Source organism: Xiphophorus couchianus, chromosome 12 (genome assembly GCF_001444195.1).
Source record: "Xiphophorus couchianus chromosome 12, X_couchianus-1.0, whole genome shotgun sequence".
NCBI classification, from domain to species: Eukaryota; Metazoa; Chordata; class Actinopteri; order Cyprinodontiformes; family Poeciliidae; genus Xiphophorus; species Xiphophorus couchianus.
The window spans coordinates 21,771,525-21,787,086 of NC_040239.1; the positions used below are offsets into that span (position 1 = coordinate 21,771,525).

Genomic DNA, 15,562 nt, shown 5'->3' on the forward strand with positions numbered 1-15,562 from the left:
CCAACGCCAGGCATGTGCAAACAGAGCAGCCTGAGCGAACACTTTGGACTCTGCCTGCCTGACTGTCTGTGAGCCTCCAGAAGCCTGTTAGCTGGCTACTGATAAAAAAAAAAGAGAAAGAGGACGCCACTCAACCAGTGTCAGAACAAATAATGGGAGCACTGGCTGATCTCTATTTGAGTTGGCACTGGTCCATCCTCCTGTCCTGGAAAAAAAAAATCGGATGGGGGAGCACAGGGGCTATGGGTCGGAGACTAGAGGGTAGACAAAACGCGTGAGATCAGCCCTGATCGTCCCCAGGAGACAAGGCAAAACATCAAGACGAGCCATGAAATCTTCCGAACAACACCCACAGGCAGAAACTCCGGCTTCCCACGGTGATTTACTGTAAAACACCGTGCAAACACGCCGGCTAACAATAAGGCAGCACAGAATGACACTGGCACAGGTAAATCAGCCAATCAGCACTTAAGAAAAAGTGCCTGGAATGACTTGAGTAAAGCCAACAGGAGCCTCTTCTCTGCTATTACAGCGGTGTGAAACATTCCCTAACAGAGGCAACCATTCTCCGATTCCTAAGCGCTCTTATTGATCGGCACGGCCCCATGAATTAGAACGGGAATGAAGTTACACTGGAAATGGAGCAGGGACGGATTACCTCAGAAAAGCAACTGATTGGCTCTGTTTAGCAGAAAGCTGGAGGGTATTCTGCAAATCTGAAAGATTAAGAGGTTAAATCCAGATCTTGACCCACGAGTGACAACAGCTTATAGTGCAGAGAGTGAATCAAATCTTTCACCAAATACCGCCTGTCACAAAAGTTGCTATAAAATTGAGCGGTTTCCCCCTATTTTACTACCAAGCATTCAAATTAACAACAAAAAAAAATACAATTTCTCAAAACAATATCCATATTTCACTTCTAATCTGCATGAACTACATACTTAACCTGAACGTTGAGGCACGGGGGCCAGACAGGAATTTCTATACATTGGCCTGCATTCAGCCTCAGCGGCTGTTTAGACAAAGATTCCCTCTCTGCTTCCCAGAATCCATTTGCCACAAGAGCACAGCAGTAGATGTGGGAAGAGGCCACAACAGCGAAAGGGTAAACCCAGAGAGGCTGTAATGTGGAATATATGTACAGCTGACAGCGAGGGCCAAGTAGGTACAGCCAACAGCTGCTTCTTATATCAGACGGAGGAAGCACTGATCATCGTCTGGGCTGCGTCTTGTTGCTTTGCTGTCGTTCTTGCTTGAAGTTTCGAGATCAGATTAGAAATGCTATGATGATCAGAGATGCTGGCACTTTTCTGAAATCGTCGGTGTTTACTGAAGAAGCACAGTTTAAGCCCCAGACCTTCATTTGAAGTTAAAATATCACAGCTTGTACATGGCAATGCTGCAAGAAGTCGTTCCGCAAAGGGTGTGTTTATAATTACATTAATGAATCAGCGGTTGAGCGAGAGCCAGTCTCTCTACAGAGGTCCGGTTTGGCTTTGCCGTCACCCAGCTGGTAAGTTAAGATGTGTGAAAAGCCTTAAAATAAATTAATCTTTTATGGCGGCAGCTTAACCTCTTGATGAAAAACTTTTAGGAAAAACTTAACTTTTAATTTGAAACCTTTAGGAAGTGAGGAGTGGAGGAGAGGAATCATGAGTAAGGAATGATTTATTTTATTAAAATAAGCTATTTAACACTTCATAGCACCCTTTATTGAATATTTTGTCCACTCTCTTTTTGGAGAGGACTTGGATTTCTATAAATTTCAAAAGGTTGTGGCAGGCAGACAAAGACAGATAAGCAATCTCTCTCTCTCTGTCTCTCTCTCTCTCTCTCTTTCTCTCTCTCTCTCTCTGTATTTGTCTGGCAAACCATGTTTGCGCTAATTTCTGTGTTTGTTTTGGGTAATTATTTTTGCTGAAAGACCAAATGCTGAACCAGTTCCAGTTTTTCTTGGGCAGAGCCACCAGAAAGGAATTGTGTGCCAAAGGGTTCATGGTGCTAAACACCATAACAGGGATGCCATTAACAACAGAGGTGAAAGCCACCCACAGCATCAGAAATCCTCTACCGTACTTAATAATGAACATGAGGGAGTTGCCCACATATTTATCCATTACTTCCTATAAACAAACCAAGAGTGTTTCTAAGAAGTAAGGAGGTAATTCAGGCCTCTGATTCATCCGTGTTGCAACAGGAACAAATCTGCACCAGGGAACTAGTGCACCATCGGTCTGGTGGTTGTAATGGAGATTGGGTGAACCAAGGTGCCTCTCTTTGCTGTAGTTCTCCAACAACCAATCTTTGTAGATTTGCTTTCCTCCCTTACCATCCTTCTGACTGTCTGTGGTGGCAGGATAAACATGACTCCTTGTCTGTTCCTGTCTGTCATGGCTCTAGTTGTTTCAGTCTTTTTAATTATTGCTCTGGTTGTATATATGAACACGTTTAGGAGGGTAGCCTGTTCCCGACTTATGATGGCTGACACAAAACTTCATCTTTTTCAATTGAGTTGCTAAAAGAAGCATATTTATAACACAGGAAAACATGAAGTCATGACTAGCTAATTCAGATTTTACACAATCCCATTAATTTAAAAAGGAAAAGTATAAACTGCAAAAAGTTTATTGTAAAGGAATTGTTAGGAGAGCTAAGGGACAAAAAAAAAACAAAAACAAAAACCAAATCCTCCAGCATCTCCAAAAAACCATTTCTTAATTTTTTACCCTCCAAAACATTTAGTGCAATGATGCTGCTTTGAAGACTTTTTACACTCTTGCCAAAGATTTCTGTAACAACCTGCACACTCTGCTGAGAAATGACAGCAGAACATTGTGCTCAGTTGTAGGTTTCAACAGAGAGCCAGGAATGAGGTTAATGAGGAGTAACACTCCTCCAGAACCTAGCTGATGTATTATAACTATTTTGTGAAATTATCAATTGTAATCCACGATACACACATTTAGAACCAGGTGGAAGCAACTTTAGCCAAGAAACTTCATTGAACTTCCTCCACTTCTGCAGATGAATGTGTTTGGTTTAATAACTTGCACCCTGTCTGCTTTTGATATGTTTCCCTTATAACACCTGAGTGTTTCAAAGGTGCAGAAGTGCCTTGCAGCAGATGCTGCTGAAATTAGTTCCTATGCAACCATCCAATTCATCATGAAGGCCTCTTTAAAGAGCTTCCAGGACCATAAAGAGGTGTTTTATGGGACAGGAGCACAGCTTTAACAAGAATCTTCATACCACCATGAAAGAGGTGTAAAGACATGTTGGGGTGATGAAACAGCAGCAGCTGCTGCTGCTCACCCGAATCAGCCATCAAGAACAGAACAGCAGAAAATCCTGATTTTCCCAAAATTAATTTTTAAAAACATAGAATTAGAATGATCAAAAAACTGATTTATCACCCAGCTCTACCAGCTCTAGGACATGCACTACACAAATCCTTCTGACCAATATGGAAAATTAGTCAGATTAAAGCCAAGAGACGTTTGCAGTTTTCAACAAGCCTTAAAGGTGAGAGAGCAAGTTTAAAGAAGAAGATGACCTAAATTTAAAACACGCCATCCTCACTGTGAAAACACTGTAGTGGCAGCAACATGCAGCGAGATATTTTTTAGAAGCTGCTCAGAGTTGATTTGAAGGTGATTGTAAAAAGTTTGAGATTGGAATGGAGCTTCACGTTCCGGGAGTTGTAACGTTGTAAAGCATAAAAAACGTTCAAGGGTGTGAAAACGTTTGTAAAGCACTGAGGAGTTGAAAACAGGGAAATGGTAAATGGATCCAGACAAATCCAATTGCTCATTAAATTTCACTTTAACCTATGTGTTTGTAATTCCAAACACATATGTAACTTGAGTTTGTCATTAGTGTTCTCCCATAGAGACTGCAGCGTAAGGAAAAAAGGTCAAAAGATGGATTCAGAAACAGAGTGGGATCCTTGTTTCACATTGAAAGTTTTGTAAAATTCTCTACTTAGATTCAAAGATTTTTTTTTCTTCCCACGTTTATTACAGGAAGTAAGGCAGAGAAGCAAACACTCAGATCCAAACTGACTTTAAAGAAACAAAAAGGGCATTTTTGAAAAAGCAGGATTACCTCAAAAAATTTGTTTTGCTCATGATTTATTACTGGAGAAGAACTGAGAGTTTAATTATTCCCTTTTCCCAAGATTTGGGAATTTTGCCAGATTACTCAGCAGTAGCCTGTAGATACAGAACTGGTGGGTTACAGATCGAGACAAGTCTTTGAGCGACATGAGCTGAAATGGAAAACAGGGCACTGGGCTAAAAGCATAGAGCAGAGTGGAGAAACAGCTCAGTCTGACTTTATCTGAGACTAATATTCGTGCTTGAGACATAAGGGGACGGACTTTGCCTGGCGCCTACCTGGAGAATGTGTTCCTAGCGTAATGCATGATGCTATCAAAGTCATAGACTTCTCCCAAAGAATCCACCTCCCCTGGCTCCATCTTCAGGAAGTTATACTCCTGCCCTGAGGGAGAGAAAACAAGAGTTATGAAACAGAGTCAGACTGTAAATCACTAAGTGTGTCAAAGGTGAGATCACTTTTATATGTGCCAAAGCAGATCTAAGAACACATATGTAAAGATGTAAAACTCCTGAAAATCTCTTTGGGTTTTTTCTTCTGCTGTTTTGCAACTTAGTTCACTCTCTCTACGTATGAAAAATAGGAGATGGGGATTTTGTACGAGACTGTGGGAACATTCCTAGGCGAGGTCTGTACTCCTCTACCTGGCTGGATGTTGTCCCTGATGATGCTGACGTGTTCATCTCTATCAGGCCGCGTGTGTTCGTGCCAGAAGCCGATCACATGTCCCAGCTCGTGCACCACAATGCCAAATTTGTCACAGTTTTTACCAATGGATATGGCCTGGGGGCCTCCTCCTCGGCGACCCACGTAGGAGCAGCATCTATGAATCATCACACATACACACACACACATACACAAGCCAAGACAAACATTAAAATACCAGACTCTATGCTTCAGGAATAAAATAATTATTAATGAGTTGAATGGATACCAGGAGAAACAAAAGGATTGTGTCTCTAACAGCTCGGACGTTTGTTACTTCTGTTCATAACTATGCAAATGGATGAAATTCTCCATACTTTCTTTCCAAGCAAAATGAGAAACTGTCATTGTAAAACGCCTTGAAGCAAATACATATCAGTTTCATGTTTCGACTCCTCTGGGAAAGCTTCCGAGTGAGCTTTTCTTAATGTCTTACCATTGTTTCTGGGGCCCATTTCATTTCTGAGGTCAGACACTGATGTTGGACAAGATTGCCAGTTCCCAATCCAATTCATCCCAAAGGTATTCTATTGAGGTAGGGGCTCAGTCAAGTTCCTCCACACTGAACCCATTCTTTCATTACTTTATAGACCTTGCTTTGTGCAGCGGAGCGCAGCAATCATGTTGGAGCAGGAAGAGGTCAACCTCAAATTGTTCCCACAAAGTCAGGTGCATAAAATTGTTCAAAATGTGCCACTGCATCCAATGCTCTGTGTTGCATTTGCCAATGTAAGGCTTGGATGCCTCTGCTCTCATTATATGAAGCCCTCTATGAAGATGGTCCTTGGGCTAATCTTAAAGCCAAAAGAAGTTCGGCGATCTGCAGCTTTTAAGTCACCAGAAAGTTGCTGCCCGCAAGCATCCGCAAGCCCTGTGATTTTATATGACTTTCCACTTCATGGTTGAGTTGCTGTCTTACATGTTGCTATAATACCACTAATAGTTGACTGTGGAATATTTAGTAGAGAGGAAATTTCAATTCTGGATCTGAAAGCTCCAGAAAGTCTGAAGAATTACTGCTCAGGCCCAATTTAGAAGATTACCAGGCAGTCTGGCTGCTTAGAAGCAAAGTATAAACAAATGAAAGATAACACAAGACAATTACTCTGTAATGACGCCAAGGAAAGTTGATTATGAATAGCTCAACAACCTCCGGGTAGGTGACCCATCATGTGTTCACACAGGTGTGACACTCATTCATCTGCCTGAGAAATAAAAATAAAAAATTGGAGCATGGCACCAGAACCTTGCTGCCTTTTAGCTCTCCACCTCACCGTGACATGAAAGGTTCACTGTGGGAGTCTGCAGGACAGGCACACATATAGTGGCTCAGAGGGCCAGACAGCCGCTCTCTAATTACTGCAAGCCAGCCCGGGCTCTCTTGAGACACGCCTTGAACTTTGCACAGGACAGATGGGGGCCTGCTGAATATGCAGCAGAGTCGAGTTTTCCCACTGCTAACCGCTGCTGCCTGCGGATAATGTCATCATTGTTGCTTAAAAGGCCAGCTAGCAGGCTAAAAATGGCAACTCGCAGTCAGCTGGTAAAGTTCAGTTTCAGGAGCTGCATTTGCTCTTATTTGGACTGTTGGTGTTGAATGATAAAAATCAGTCCAAAGAGGCGAATGGCTTAATGGCTTGTGGGTTGAGGTTGCCTTGAGCCTCTTTTGCTAAAAATATAGTATGTTTTAAAAATTTAATGAGAAAATAATCATCAGGAAACCAAAAAAACCCAAAACATCCCTTGCAAGTCTAAACAGATCGACAGCAGTCGCATAGCAACAACACAATAAGCACTTCCCCTGAGAAAAGGAAAAACGCTGACAGGACATGTCCTCCTCCTGCTCTGTCCTGTACGCCATGAATGACACAGAGACACTCAGCAAGTCCTGAAGTTCAATGAAGAGGCACCGGAAATTCCTGCTCACTGAAAGGATCGTCACTTTCAGAGCTGTCAGTGGGCTAAACAGCACCTCCCCGACTGCAGAGAGGCTGCAGACAGAGGGAACCAACGAGGCTGCTGAGCAGGAGACAAGGAGGAGTACTCACGCACAAAAATAATTAGCTGTGCATACCGAATGCTCATAGCATGAGCAATGTTAAGTTCCTACATGAGCAAGATGAAAACCACACTGACTCACCCGCATGGACGGTAAGTGAAAACAATATAGCTCTCCTCCTGGGTCCTCTCTATAAAGGTCACACAGGTGTGCTTCTCCCAGTGCCGCATGGCTTGGCGGAAAATAGCCCGCTGGCTGCCTGAAAAGGACCACAGAGGAGGTGAGAAAACACAGCTGGACGAATAAAGACTGTTTTCAACTAAGAAACCGTTGACTAATATTGGTAAGCACTCTTCAGTGTGGATGCTGCTACTGAATGAAGACTCAAAAGTATCTACTTTTAGCATCAATGACATGTTTAAGTGAAGTCAAAGGCTTTAAGAAAGCAGAGGGAGAGAGCAAGACTTTCAGTCAATAACAGGAGGGTTAAAAAGAGTGCTCTGTTAAATCGGTTTGTGTTTCAACCTCTGTTGAAATGTTCTCAGTCTTTCTAAAATACACACTAAGATTGTGTTTTTTGTTTTCCTAGCAGCACTAACCATACTGAACACTTCAAAATTAGAACTTTTTATAAATTCTTAAACAGAAATACAAATTTGACAATATCTTTATGAGCAGGTCAAAGCCTCAATACAAGCCACACATTTCTCCCTTTGGTTTGCAACAGCTACTGATAATCATATGGCAAATTTACCTCTCATGTATTACCAATGATCACTAAAAGCATAATAAGACTGTTTTTCTGAAAAAAATAAATTAGGTCGGTGTTACTTAAACAACAAATACTTCTCAAATGGAACCATAGTGATGACTAGAAGAGCTATTTATCTTCACTTTTACTGTAATCCCAAATATTATTTTCAGGGGTTTTTTTGTTATGAAGCAATATTTTAAACAGATACAGAACATAACAAGTCAGTTGTTGCTGCCTACCACTAAAGTTGCCACTGATGACATAGGGTATGACCCCCTCAGGCCAAACACGCTCAGGTCTGGAGGTGGCAGCCCGTTTCCTGCGCTGTGCACCCTGTCTGTTTGGATCAGTGCTACTGACTGAATCTGTGGATTTAAGCAAAACAAGACAACAAAACAATCCTTTGATTAATTAAAACAGCAAAAACTAACCAACATTTTCTGTAGAGACAATAGTGAAAGTTTATTGAGCATTTATTCAAAGAGACTCTTTAAAGCCTTGATGCTTTCAAGCTCCATAATTAGTTTTCATTTTAAATTCTGACTTTTATTTAATTAAAGAGGCATGTTCTTCCCACAGCATTGTTCTTCCCTTCGCCTGCACCCTCCATCATGTTAATATGAGAGGAGGCAGACATTTCGGGCAAATTAATTTCACTATTTTAATGTCACTCAACCTGAGATGAACGTTACCGTGGAGACCGAGCCCCAACCTAAAAACGAAGATTAACAAAAGAAACATTTCTTTTCTGATTCGATCTGCGTATAAGGTCTATCCAGAAAATATTCACAGCGCTTCACAATTTCCACATTTTGTTATGTTGCAGCCTTATGCCAAATTGTGCTACATTCATCTCTTTCCATCTAATTTACATAAGTATTCACAGCGTTATACTTTGATCCAACTTTGGCAGCAATTTCAGCCTCAAGTTTTTTTTTAATAGCATCCACTAAGCTTAGCACACCTGTCTTTAGCAATTTCACCTTTTCTTCTCCAGCGTCATGAGGATGGATGGGGAAACTCCCTTGCATAACTAAGCTTAGAGTAATAATTTATTATTGACTACATGTTTCATCTGATTGGAAGTAATATTCATGTTCTGAAGTGACCCACTTCACTTGAATCTTAGAGAAACTGTGAAGGGAGCTAAAGATTAGGGTGATGGAAAAGAGGCCTCCCAACCTCAAAGACTTTGAGCTTAAAACTAACATTTTCAAAACATCACCAAAAAAAATAAAAATTGTCCTGCAGTTGTGAAAAATAAAAAATAACCAACTTAAACAATTTTTAAGGTGTTGTTTGTTTGTTTGTTTTTTTTACATAAAAATGCTAAACAAAAAACAAGACACTTTCTTTTTCAAAGTAATGTTTCTTTTGCATTGTTGTAAGGAGTATCAAGAGCAGAGATTTGTTTCCAGAAACAAACTTCTTGGTTGAATTAAAATAAGCCAAGATTATGATGGAATAGATTAGGTCCAAGCATAGTTATGGCACTGGCCTAGTCAAACTCCAGACCTTAGAGCTAACAAGTTTGCAAAGGAAAAGGGAACAATTTCCAGTCTGTAAATTACCTAATCTAGTAGAGACATCCTCCAAAAGATTTTATTGTAGCAGAAACCAATACCTTACATTTATTAGAAAGAAAATCTTTAAAAACCTTCAATCATTTCTGCTACATTTCACAATTAAGCATTACTTTGTGTTTATCTGTCACATAAAATCCCAGCGTAATGGATTGAAGATGTGGTCGTAACGTGGAACAATTGAAGACAATGTGTAATTATGTTTGGTTTTTAGTCCTGAGACAGCAAATTTAAAAAAAATATTTTAGAAGTTCACTCTGAATAACATAGCCTTCATGAGAAAACAACTCATTGTTGAAACAGAAGAAATAAAAAAAAGAAGCAGTAAATCTGTGTAGGAGGGGAAACTGATGGGAGTCTGATGAGCAAGACTGAAAAACTGCTGAGAAAGCCAATTGCATCGTTTCTTCCCATCATAGAGTTGTTGATAAAAAGGGATCATTTTAACAAGTAACACAAACGCCCCTTTGTCTCTTATTTTTTCTCATCCACCACAAAATCAAAACCATCATTGTTGACTTGAATCTCCACCAAGGGCTGGGTCATCCCTCATGAGAATGTTCATTTGTAGCAGCAGCTTTAGAAGCACTATGAAACTCCTGATTTCCTTTCAATTTGATGCACAATGTGCAAAGGAAAAATCTATTCTGCTGCAGCTCAGTCTGCAGAAATTCATGCTGGCTGCCTGGTGAGAACAATTAGCACGTTCACTTGTGCACACGTTGTGGAAAACAACAGGCAAATCATCTCAGTTCACTGATAAAACATGCAGAGACAAAGCATGCACAAAAAACAATTGTAATAGCTGTTTTTTTGTTATTATTATTATTATTATTATTATTATTATTATTATTAATACTAGTATTATATACAACTGATGAAGCATGAAATCTATTTTGTACATATCATGCATTTGGTGTCAAAAACACAGAAAATTGTTCTCCAAACTTCACTTACTGTCTTACAAAATAATTCAAGCTGCTTGAACTTGTTTACATTCTGCTACATTACAACCACATACATTTTAAAATGTCAACACATGGTGGGCTTTCTTATTCTGTCAATTATACATTAGAAAATTAGGGCCACTGGAAAAATAAAATAAAATTCTGCTTTTTTTTCCTCTCAGAATTCAGATTTTTGACATCAGAAAACTCTGAGATTATAACCATCATTCTGAGTTTAAAGTGACTCCAATTCTCTTCTGTACAATTTAGATGGACAATCCTGGATTTTATTTAAGGGGCTAAACTCCAATGCACATCACACTTTCTGCATTAATAAATAACCTGAACACAGCCCTTTCCTTCCATTTCAGAGTGATGCAGTAGTGTATGTTGGTCTGTTGCATGACATTCCACTTTAAAATATGGAGAAGTTCTAGGGGCAATAGTACTGTAGACAGTAAAATGACTAAAGCTAACAGCGACCCAAGGAACATTACTATTACGAAATGTTGCTTCCAGATTTTGATGTATTTTATGGAACACTGCAACTGATAGGTGATCATTCTGAAAATTATTGTAGCTATTCACTACATAAAAACGAAATGTGCTGTGACTAACCAGTTCCATTGCGTACGGACAGTTTGTCTCTGCTCCAGTTCTGTGACTGAGGGATTCCCATTCACGCCACAAATCAACCCTCAAGGTAATATTTTAAGATGTTGCAATATATTCTTAATCTTTCAATGAGTCTCTCTCGCTCTACATGCCTGTTAGTAAAATCAAAAGAGCAGCAAACTAGCCCTGTTCAAACACAGACGCCAACTTGGACACACTTGTTGGTTCCTGTTCGCCTGGATCCTACAGAGCAGGAAAGCCTCTGGTCTGCTTTGACTCACAGCTGTTATTTTTTATTCAGCTCCACAAAGCCATGCAATTATTATAAAACTTAATCTTAGAGGTGTAGCAATGTGTGCCGATAACCCGTCTTTAGGCACATTTAAAGAGGGCTTAATACACACACACAAACGCGTACATGGCTGCAGGGTGGAGAGGATCTGAGTGGCTTGACAGAATGCAGCATGATGTTCTCAGACAACACAATGCCACAGGCATACACCAGCAATGCAGCAATTATGGTTATTTCACCCAATTTGATTTAGAGCAAAGATCCCAAACATTGTTGCTATTTTGTCTCTTTAGTCCAGTGGGTTCTTATTGTCATTACCTGTATCTGTGTGATTTATGGTCTGAACGGTTCTCTGAGCCAAATTGATGATTCGGTCCACCTTAAAAGATTTCAAGTCCTCTTCATCCAAAGCAATGTCTCCCAGAAAGGCAGCTGAAACAGACAAGCAGAATCGGGATTAACACAGAGTGAAGCATCATTCAGTCCCTTCAGATCGAGCAGGTTGCACACAGTCGAGGCACACAGATGGGAATATACACTTTTCTTTATTTGACTCAGTTCTGTTTACGTTTCCTTGCAGAGAAGTAAAATTAGAGCTGCGGGTCAGCAGTGTGTTGCTTTGGTTTCCAGGGCAGTCGTATCTCAGTTCAGCTACAGGAAAAAAAGAGAGCAACATTTTACACGCCATGTGAATTGCATTGCTTTCTGCAACACTGGTGCTGAAACTCAGCTTAGATGTTAACCAGCAAACAAGTAACTTTATATCCTCAAACACCTTAACTTGTCGTAGAAGACTCATCAAGTACAGTCTGATATTTTGGACAAACTTAAATGTTTTAGATGATCAAGCAAATATTAATAATCAGACAGAGACAACCTCTTATCGTTCTTGAATTTATTTAACACAAATTTTTCTTGAAACTCCACAGAAAGTGTGTTTAAAATATTTTATCCTAATTCATGCTTCAGGAATTCTACTTAAGTGACTTAATGATTCAACAGATTTGATTTAATGATCAGATTTGATTTACTGTGCTAATTAAACTGCACAGTAAAGTGGTTCCTTACAGTAAGATCAAGATTTAACAAAAGGAGGTTTGATCATCTGACGCATTTTCTAAGGAAAAACAACCCCAAAAATATCTGTAAGTGGGTAAATAATTTTTCTCAGCACTTTATGAAACAATGACATGCTGACACTGCCTCCTTGGAAGAATATGGGGCACCTTGAACGAGTAGAAGCTCTTTAATTAGGCCAAGGAGGTGGAAAATAACCAAACAGTCCCACTTTATGAGGAATGTGCGCTATTAGATTCCTACTAAGCGCTCCTTTGCTAGAAGCCTTCGCCACAGAGACGGGGTGCTCAAGTTTACAGGCTTTTAACAGCAGCGTGTTTTCAGGATTTATGGCTCAGTTTGTACGCAGGAGTTTGAGAAGGTGGGGGAGTTTTCTCTAGGAACTTGGAAAGGGGAGGAAGGGCGGGGGCAGACGATTCATTTCTGAAAAGATGACATCTAGAAGGGAAGAAATTAGTGGAAAGGGACACATCCCCTGTGCCCACAGCACGGTTCTGAATAGGAAAGGCAGATGTGCAGCAAAGTGGAAAATGACAGGCCTCTGCATGCCTGTTTGGCTGGTCAGCTTGGTGGAAAGCCAGAAAAACCCAGGGGTGCAATTAAATTTGTGTTAATGAGGTGCTCTTTGGTAGTTGTTCTAATCATAATGTCGCCCTCACACAAGCTTTCTCCACTGCTTGTGGACAACACACATGTGGACAATTTATTGTTTTTGGTTAAGTTTTAGTAGAGATACTGCTATGAAGTTTTAGTTTTATGTAATATCTTGCCTCACAGTTTAGATGCTACCTCTTCTAACAGTAAAAGAGTCCTGAATCAAACTGAAAATGAATCGATTACAAAATCATTCCCATTTAAACATCAAAGAATTTGTCCCCAACTTTTTCCTTTTTTTAATTTTACATAAAAAACATGCATTGGAATACAGTTGGTTGTTGGATTTACTGACTGAAAATTGTAGGAATTTTGATGCATTTAGTGAATAGACAAAAACTAAAATAGAAATCCAGACCTACCGCTCATCAATCAACCGATTTGAGGAAAATTGGCCAATTCCAAACCCTGGCTGATTAATTAATTCCTTAGAATCCATGCATTTGCGAACCAACTCATGCTCGATTATCTGCACATGGAGACACAGATGGTCCACGTCAAGAGAGGAAGAATGAAATAGAGAGAAAAATCTGGCTGAAGTCCCTTTAAACCAAAGAAGTGTGATTAAAACTTTCTGGAATCAACTTTGTTCAATGCAAACGACTTCCAGCCACCCTGCAAGCGATAGAGGATGTAGCGCATAACGAAAGGATAAAAGGTTAATGACAGCAATAAGAAAAGGCGCAAGACAGGGCATGTCTTGCCTTGTCTTGCGCACGACGGGTCTGAATTCCAGAGGTCCAGTGGTTCAAAGAACAGTAAATGGCCAAATCTGAGACAAACCTGACTGCAGGCAGCCAGCTCTCATAGAGAGCCATCTACAAAAAAAAAAACGGTGAAATGGAGAAGCTACCAGATGTTATTCTACAAAGGACGGAAGAGGTCCCTGCAGAATAAAATTTCCTTTTATAGCTTAACATCCTTTATTTGATTCCAAGAAAAGCTGAAATGAACAGAGAGTACCGGAGCTGCACGTGCAGAGAAGAAGTTTGAAATATTGTTGAACAGTATTCAATGAAGTGATTAAAATAAGGGACCATATGGGTTTTTTTTTTCCTAAGAGATTGTATTGTCACACATTATTCGACAGATTAATTATTCAATAGCATTTATATCTGCAAGTATTTGCTACCAGCTTCGCACACTCAGAGCCAGAACTGTTTGTCATTTCTTTGAAAAAGCTCAGTCAGACCGGAAGGAGAGCATCTGTGAACAGCAATCCTCAAGTCTTGCAACAGATTCCCAATTGGATTTAGGTCTGGACTTTGACTGAGCCACTGAGCTTTTCTCACAGAACTGCCCTTCATTCAGCTTTATTCATCTTCCCATCAACAATTACCCACTTTTCTGTCGCTGCTGAAGGAAAACATCCCCACAGCATGATGCTGCCACCACCATGTCTCACTGTACTAAGGGCATTTGGAGTGTTTGCTTCTACATAGCATTTTGAGTGAAGCCTAAAAATTTAAGTTTGGCCTCATCTGAACTGATCAAATTCCTCACCATGTTAGCTCTGTCCCCTGCTTGGCTCAGTCCAGTCTGCCTTTAAAAACTGGGATGATATATTTACTAAGAGTAGCCTATGTGTGACATTCAAGCCAATTGGTGAATTTTCCATCTCTAGTCGCCCTGGCACTCTGATGTCCAAAACAAAAATTATAAACAACAACAATCAAAATAACAAAAGCTTACAAAATGTATAAGAGTACATCTTTAATGTAGTTATGTTGACATCTCTGGCTTCCAGGTTGTCATATTTTAATTTTCAAAAGAAATTAAGTTATTCAGAATTGTATTCCAAGTATGAAATGCAAGATGAGAAAACTTAGTTTGACTAAAAGCAAAAGGGGGTGGATTTTATTGTAATCCATAGGGGGGCCCAGAAAATCTTTGAGAACCACTGGTTTAACACATGAGACTCCCCCCCACAAAATACAGTAATATAACATAATGAGATTTGAAATTGAAGGGATATATAAAAGGGACATATATAAAATACTTTTTCAAGCTCTGTCCAAATAAAGCACAATCTTTCTCCGCAAGGTGAATGGTTCTACTGGTGATGTTGAGACTGAAGTGAGTGCAAACTTAAACAGGAAAGTGTGATAATGTACAGCCCAGTTAACACTGAGGGCCCATTTCCCCCTGGGTGCAGTGGTCGTCGTAGAGACGGTGCAGCAGGTTTATGGGAAAAAAAAAACAAAAAAAACTCATGGGGATTATGAATTAATCCCCTTGTCTCCTGGCTTTAATTATCCACAGACACACGGTTTCAGGAATCTTTTTGTTCTCGGTGCAGGGCTGGGATTGAGGCCAGGCTGTGGAGAAATGCGATAAACTAGATACAGGGGCTGTGTAATAACGTGAAACGCAAACACAATGACACTGCTGTGTCGCACCGTAGATTATAGCCAAGCTAATGTGGCAGATGGCAAGTGATCACAGGAGAGTGCAGAGCTGGATCCCTTTCCAAACATTATTCATCATGTAGATGTCACCAGCTGCGGATATAAAAATGATAATATGTATACACTGTAATTAGAAAACAGCAGAAGGGTGGAAGTTCTTCTTTAGAGAAGGGAATTTAGATTATGCAAAACCAAAGTCCACCAATGTTTTTATTTATTTTATTTTTGTTCATCTAAACCACCATAATCCAGCTCATCTCCGTCTGCTTCACCACAGCCAGAAGGATTACCCATCAGAACTCAATCATATTAATCCCATTGATTTGTGTAACGCCCTTTCCGTCAGACGCTCCAGGACCGTTCCCATAAATCTCTATCAGGGGAATCACGCACCAGGACATCTGCTGCG

At 40.1% G+C, this 15,562-nt stretch overlaps 1 protein-coding gene across 1 annotated transcript in view; it reads right to left on the reverse strand.

Annotated features, from left to right (window-relative positions):
• The window catches only part of bmp1a (bone morphogenetic protein 1a), a 37,455-nt gene that overhangs the window by 15,171 nt on the left and 6,722 nt on the right, over positions 1-15,562 (reverse strand). The window contains exons 2-6 of the mRNA XM_028035046.1: positions 11,333-11,446; positions 7,817-7,942; positions 6,965-7,082; positions 4,764-4,942; positions 4,398-4,503 (exon numbers count right to left, since the gene is read on the reverse strand). Coding sequence (XP_027890847.1) covers positions 4,398-4,503; positions 4,764-4,942; positions 6,965-7,082; positions 7,817-7,942; positions 11,333-11,446 — 643 coding nt within the window. The remainder of the gene's footprint in view (positions 1-4,397; positions 4,504-4,763; positions 4,943-6,964; positions 7,083-7,816; positions 7,943-11,332; positions 11,447-15,562) is intronic.